The sequence below is a fragment of the Limulus polyphemus genome, unplaced genomic scaffold (genome assembly GCF_000517525.1).
Source record: "Limulus polyphemus unplaced genomic scaffold, Limulus_polyphemus-2.1.2 Scaffold110, whole genome shotgun sequence".
NCBI lineage: Eukaryota > Metazoa > Arthropoda > Merostomata > Xiphosura > Limulidae > Limulus > Limulus polyphemus.
The window spans coordinates 265,454-273,336 of record NW_013665720.1 but is presented as its reverse complement, the minus strand read 5'-3'; the positions used below and the strand labels follow the sequence as shown (position 1 = coordinate 273,336).

Here is a 7,883-nt window from a genome sequence, read left to right as displayed (position 1 = left end):
AAACATGTAATGCAGCAATGCTAAACTTTAATTAATCCAGGAGTTTAAAGTTGGTCTACTCGCTAAAAATAGTCAAAATAAAAGGAAAATATTCAGTTTAATCAAAATTATGTCCATAAAATTTGATCATTCTTTTTATTAATGCTAAAATTAAACAGAACATAATTAACTTACCAAATTAAAAACATTCTATTCTTAATTTATATATGGTAAACAAAAAAAATTATAAAAAAAAATTAACACTGATAGATGGAGCTTTTCATTACAAGCTGTGAGCACACATGCACGTGTACCGTTTTGTACTGGAAAATTTAACACATTGAAGTTTGAAACCTATTTTACTTGGATTAACAGCAGTTGTTGACGGGTAAAGGTATTTTTATGCTTCAATGATGCAACGATTGCTAGGTATCTGTATCAAAGTTATCAAAATATTTATTGTAATATAGTACCTCATAAACACATTTCTTATAACTATAAAAACAGTGAATTTAGAATAAAACTTCAGCCGTATAAAGATGTAATTTAAAAGTGGGTAACTTAAAGATGAAAATGATCTGAGTAAACTTGGCTTCTTTTTATGTTCAGCTTGCTGCTTCTTCCAGCTGCAATAAAAAAAATGAGGCTAGGTTCCTATTTTTCTTGTTTAATCTATTCACTTATACATTATATCTTTATAGGGTTTTTCTTTTGATATAACTTTGTTATTTTTATAGACGTAAAACGTTTTGATAAAATATCCTAACTTTTCGTTTTGATTATTAGTTTTAAATTAACATTCCACCCGAAGCGGGATTTTGACTCCAGTTCTCAGAGGAAGCTATTAACACAGTCTTAGATCACTACAGCTTTCACCCCTTTCAGATTTTCAACGTGCCTCTTGGCCCTTAAAATATCAGCATTAACCTAATGGATGCGGAAATCAGTCCACCATTAACATTATTAAAACATATTCTTATGTAAAAGCCTAACTCAGGTTAATATCTACGAGTGAAATTAATTTCGTGCTAGTCTTTCTTGTTCACTATATATTTTGCAGTCAAAAGCTACTCTTTAACTGTTTATTTATCTTAATATAAAACAGATATGAACTCCTTATTCTTATATTTCTGAACATCTATAAACGCCCTTACATTACTTTAAAGAAAATGGAACAACTGTGGCCAAAGGTTCAATCCTGTGTATAAATATTGACACAGAAACGTTACTCCTGTTTTGTTAACTTGGCTGTAGATACACAAAGCATTATGTAACACAGCGTTACCGAGAACCAGTTATAATAGTAGGTTTGTGGAAGTGGTTTTTACATAATAAATCTAAAATTGATATATATACTTTGAGAAAAATGATGGAAATGAACCATAAAATACTTAACATAAAAAACAGTTAATTTTGTATTTATATTAAATGGAAATTTAAATCATCATAATAATGATTCTCACTTCTGCTGATAATTGCATGGTCATGGTTAATTTTTCATTCAATTCAAATACAATGTTGAGTAAATTTTTATTTCCAATATTATGGCCCGGCACGGCCAGGTGGTTAGGGCCCTCGACTCGCAATCTGAGGGTCGCGGGTTCAAATCCCCGTCACACCAAACATGCTCGCCCTTTCAGCCGTGGGGACGTTATAATGTGACGGTTAATCCCACTATTCGTTGGTAAAATAGTAGCTCAAGAGTTGACGGTGGGTGGTGATGACTAGCTGCCTTCCCTCTAGTCTTTACACTGCTAAATTAGGGACGGCTAGCGCAGATAGCCCTCGTGTAGCTTTGCGCGATATTCAAAAAACAAAACAAAACATTTCCAATATTAGTTATTTCCTATTCATTTTAAATTGAAACATCTGTTATTCAAAATAGTCTTACAACTTAAAAAAAGACAAATTAGAGTTTATGCTATAATAATAAAATAACTTAAATGAGCTTAAGTGATTTAACCTTACGTATTATGGAAATTGTTTACTTTAGTTTTAAATTTTAACCACTAACACAACAATTAACGTTATAAAACTATAATACGCCTTTCACATAATTGTAAATAGTTGGATTTTTCTCTGTGGTATCATAACGACACCAAACGAATAAACAAAATGAAATGTTTTTCTTACTGCCATATAAGTTATCGTTGGGATTGGCTAAAAACCTAAGTTACCTGCTATGTAAGTTATCGTTGGGATTGGCTAAAAACCTAAGTTACCTGCTATGTAAGTTATCGTTGGGATTGGCTGAAAACATAAGTTACCTGCCATATAAGTTATCGTTAGGATTGGCTGAAAACATAAGTTACCTGCAATATAAATTATCGTTAGGATTGGCTGAAAACATAAGTTACCTGCAATATAAGTTATCGTTGGGATTGGCTGAAAACATAAGTTACCTGCAATATAAATTATCGTTAGGATTGGCTGAAAACATAAGTTATATTTTAAATACTTAAGAACGCTACGCTGCTAGAGTTATATCACGAATGTTAGACTTACCAAACTCTTATAATGTTCTTGTCTTTACTGTTTAGTGACTGTAATAAGTTAAAATGGACTATTTCTTACATTAAATATTATGTTATGTAAATAAAAAATAAACTAATAAATTATCATTCAATATTCACCCCCCCCCCCGATGGTTCAGCGTTAATTGAGGTCGTATAACACTAAAAATCAAGTTTTGATACTCGTCGTTGACACAGCACAGATAACATATTATGCAGTTTTGTGCTTACCAATATTCAAACCCTCAGTGTTTTTCAACACCGGTATGTAGTCTTTGTAATATTCAGGTGAAACTCAGATGCATTATGTTGATTAATATTAACTTCTGATCAGAGATAAGTTATTAACTTATCGCTAATATTTTTGAAAAGTCATTTAATTAAATGTACCTTCTTAGTGCCTTGAAAGTAAATAAGTAAATAATATTCCTTAATGCCTTTTATTTAATGATACCATTTTTATGTGCTACACAAAATTTGAGACGAGCATGAGCACCCTCTATCTATTATTGATATTCAAGGCTTAGTTAAAAGAAACAAAAAAATGAGACGGTGAGAGGCATTTGGTGGATTGTAAACTAATAAAACAGAATGAGAAATTAATATGCTACTTCTCAAGCTCTTTATTCGTGGTTCTCTTGGAGGGGCGGGAAAAGGGCGCGGATTAGCCTTATGGTAGAGTTCTGAATTTCGAAACTGATGAACCAAGTTTGAATCCGGGCGATATATTCCTCGCATTAGAGTGACAGGGTGGTAGGGTGCTGCTACAAATACAAATATTCTTATTAGACAGTTCTCACAAAATATTGAGTATCTTGAATGATTATTGCTTGGTAAAATATATATCCAATTGTGAGTGAGTATAAGGTGTAACAAATACTGGAATAAAATATTTCAACCCTTCTCTTTGTTATTAGGGATTTCTTCAGACTGCTGCAGCCAACACGCCCTCTTTCCAAACACAGGGAGATAAGCTTTTGACTGATCATTTCTATGAAGTTCCTGATAGTAGCGGAAGTACCGAAACTTCTAACGTGGGTATGCAAGTAAGCTACTCTTTTCCGCACTCCCTTGCTCAGGCAGACTTGTCTCCTATGTCAGGCGTGCAAGGAACGTCCTACAGCTCTCCCTGCAGAGCTATTTTGGAAACCAACAAGCCATCAGCAGCTGCTTCTTTTTTCGCAAGGTAACAAGTTTATAATCTATTGTGTTTTGTGTGTCTATTTTGACAGATTACATACATTAGTAACGACAGATATAATCTGTAAGCCTAATGTAGGACTACCAATAGATATTTCAGTCAAACGTCTAACGACTTAGTAAAGCAGACCTGTTCTGTATGTTGTCAAATTCAGAAATACATTAATGAATGTTTTAACCAAAAGCTTAATGTGCGAATGGCCACGTTTTTCTGACCATCCCTGGTAAATTCCAGACCCCTAAAATCAGGAAATTCTAAATCAAAATACCTATCAAGAACAATAAAGCCATGTTGTATTTATGGTAATACTGTACCAAAATGTTCTATATCAAACATGATAAGTTACTTCCACTAATGACAGGTGATATAAGAATTTAATTAGCCTACAGTAACTAATTAAGTAAAATGGTGAGGTTCGTCATTGTGGCTGGACTGGGTGTTAAAATGACTAACTTCGTTAAATGTTCATAAAAAAAAAACGATAAAGTGAACGTTCGTAATACAGAATTCTACAATTGTTCCTTTTCTTAGTCACTCCATTTTGCAATTCATCTATTTTACTCAAACTCGCGACCGTAACTGACAATTAGGGTTTACTTAACAGGACATATACACAAATACAGTTCAACTAAAACATGTTTGAACTCTGTCTAAATCTTGACAGTTGAACTGCAATGAAGATAGTCAAGTGTCAAGCTTTAGACAGAGTTGAAGCATGTTGCAGTTGAACTGCAATGAAGATAGTCAAGGATAACATGCTTCAACTCTGTCTAAAGCTTGACACTTGACTATCTTCACTGCAGTTCAACTGCAACATGCTTCAATTCTGTCTAAAGCTTGACACTTGACTATCTTCACTGCAGTTCAACTGCAACATGCTTCAACTCTGTCTAAAGCTTGACACTTGACTATCTTCATTGCAGTTCAACTGCAACTTGCTTCAACTCTGTCTAAAGCTTGACACTTGACTATCTTCATTGCAGTTCAACTGCAACATGCTTCAACTCTGTCTAAAGCTTGACACTTGACTATCTTCATTGCAGTTCAACTGCAACATGCTTCAACTCTGTCTAAAGCATTACACTTGACTATCTTCACTGCAGTTCAACTATAACATACTTCAACTCTGTCTAAAGCTTGACACTTGACTATCTTCACTGCAGTTCAACTATAACATGCTTCAACTCTGTCTAAAGCTTGACACTTGATTATCTTCATTGCAGTTCAACTGCAATATGCTTCAACACTAAAGCTTGACACTTGACTATCTTCACTGCAGTTCAACTGCAACATGCTTCAACACTAAAGCTTGACACTGGAACCGAACTTCTCAGACTTGACTGTATGCAGACAGTGACTGAGCTAAAGGACAAGATATATAGGAAACACAAATAAAGTATTACTCATAGATTTCCACTAACTACAATAAGTTATTAGAAAACGACCACTCTAAAATCCCACAGGAAAAAGTCGGAGTAGAACCCCTAGAGCAGGGCAGGCGAACCATTTTGAGAGCGTGTGCCCAAACTGTCGATTGCTTTCGGAGAAATTCTTTCTCGTGCCCATGGGTATATTGAGCAGCAACATTATTTTGTTATTATTAATTTTATATATTACAATTAATATATATACGCCTTCATATATATGTATTGGTCTGGTAAAAGAAAGAAAACTTGGGAAAACGTTGAATGCCGCGTGCCAAGAAAATGTTCTCGCGTGCCATAGGTTCGCCAGCCCTGTCCTAGAGTATACATTTTTAAATGCCTGTGGTCAGATAATCTAATGAATAGATTGTCTAAAACTATCGGTTGCCACTAAAATAATAAGATTTAAAGGAACTGTTTTAAAGTGATTAAGGATGGACTTACAAAGATAAGGATAGTCTGGAAATATACCAGAATTTTGAACATAACGGAAAATAACATCATAGACAGGTAGGTTTGATAATAACCGCTATCATAACTCTTCCATTCTTGCTCTTCGGCTAGCCCTAATTCATGTTAAAATTCAAATGAGTATTTTGCCTTTGTCCACTGTCATTAAGTGAACCGCGTAAGATGCACAGAACAGCAAAAATATAACTAAAATTTAATGAAAAATCTAAAGCACACCGAAAAAAGATAGGCTTCACGTATTACATAAATGTATTTTATAATAAATGAAATGCAATAATGCAGTGTATAAAAAAAACGTCTACCAATAACTTAAAAACTTCGTAATTTCAAAAAATAATGTCACAATTATAATTAAACACCATTCAAAGTATTACGAGTAAAATAGAAACCAGAATTTATAAAATCCAATAACGTATAAGCAAGATAAAACCCAACATATCTCTTTACATTTAAATTTACTAAAACTTCAACCATCCAGGTGTAAGTTGTGTTTTGCCACAGCACAGCCTATCCCAGCTGACATTGCGCAATATCACGTGCATTGGCCATTGTCGACCTTATCTATTTCACTCACAATTTTTTGTGGACACTGGGGAACTTCTATATAAGGCAGAGAGCTATTCTTGATATCCACAAACAGTATCACCTTTCAAGCAAACACTAACAAGCTTAGAAAACAGTTAATGAAATGTTGTTTGGCAGCCTGATAGGTCATCGTCAGAAGGTGGTATTTTGAGACATTCTTCTCTTGGCAAGAACGCCTGTGAAGCAGAACTGGGTGTATTTCTTTAGGTGATCCAGTACCTTCCACTCATTTATGCAACACTTAATTGCTTTTATCACATAACCGGCTTGACAATTTGTATTTCTCTGTATAATGCTGGTTACGTTCCTTGTGGAAAAAATTACCTTAATACCTGTTCATGAAAGAGTTTTATTGCATCCCTAAAAACCTTTACTCACGACAGCCATCACGTGGTTATGACCAGGAAAGAAATGTTTAACATCTTATTAAAAGATATGATGAGTAAGTCCTGCATCACTAGTTTGCTTATTTAGAAGAAATGGAACAAAGACAAACATAATGTATCCTCCAGTTGATACAACCACCATAAGATTGACGAGTGGTTTCTGTTTGTGCACAATTTACGTTCGCCTTTAGAATGCATAATTGCGACCACTTTTCTGTCCAGATGACTTTTAAAACACCAGTCTCGAGCAAGGGTAATAATACTACGAATAACAAATACTTGGGTTTGTGCTTTAAGAGGAAAAACAGTCAGCAAAGTATTTATAGGGCACATAAACACATTCGACATGACCATTGACCGTTGACCTGATATCCATTCTTAAACGTCTCGTGCTTGTACAATGTATTAGAGTCAAATATAGAGAATGAACATAACAAATCCATTGTCGTTTAGAATAAAAATAACGTCAAAAGCACTTGGTACAACTAACACAAGGTTTTTTCTTTCCACTTTGAAGATATTAAGTCCATACTTCACATGACAGGCAGCACAAATGTATTCTGATAATGTTTTGCCAAGCGTACTTCAATATGAGCTTTATTAGCCTCTCACGAAGCCTTGTGGCAAAAAATATTGGTTCTTTAGCTAGAAAAATGTAGCAGTTCTATTTTGTAACATAATTTACTATGTGTAGCTTTTCGCGATTGCATTGGTTTGAAGACTGATGTAGGTGTATTCGGAGAAACTACATTTGGAACAGAAAATAAAATATTAAATAATTTCGAAATATGACAAAAGACGGGTCTTTTCACTTTAGAGTAAACAGTAATTTTCATGATAAAGTATCCAGAGATATCTTCAGGCAATCTCGTGTTTAAATTTTTATTACATCTCATAATGATAAACAACATGCTGGAGACTGGCGTTGTTTACAGATAGTGTTGTTATTAAATATAGATGCAAAGTAGGAGAAATGATCTTAAACTGAGCTAAAGTGCATACGTAAGCCACCATAGGATTTGGTACACATAGAAAACGTAATGATTTTTGTAAAAATACCCTAGGACAGTTCCACTAGAGGAGAAACAACTTCTATAGTGAAGATTGATTTGTTGGCTGGAACTTGTAGACAAAACTCCCATCTTACAGACCATATTTCTTTAAAAGTTTAGATAAGTTTATACATACTTTAGTTAAGAGCTATAACTAAACTCTTACATACCTCAGATAGTAGCTATAACTAAACTCTTACATACCTCAGATAGTAGCTATAACTAAACTCTTACATACCTCAGATAGTAGCTATAACTAAACTCTTACATAC

At 34.0% G+C, this 7,883-nt stretch overlaps 1 protein-coding gene across 2 annotated transcripts in view; it reads left to right on the top strand.

Moving 5' to 3' along the window:
- The window catches only part of LOC106471090 (kinesin-like protein KIF26B), a 358,285-nt gene that overhangs the window by 156,814 nt on the left and 193,588 nt on the right, over nt 1–7,883 (top strand). For both annotated transcript variants that reach the window (XM_022400595.1, XM_022400592.1), the window contains exon 3: nt 3,410–3,678. In XM_022400595.1, the coding sequence (XP_022256303.1) occupies nt 3,410–3,678 (269 nt within the window). The remainder of the gene's footprint in view (nt 1–3,409; nt 3,679–7,883) is intronic.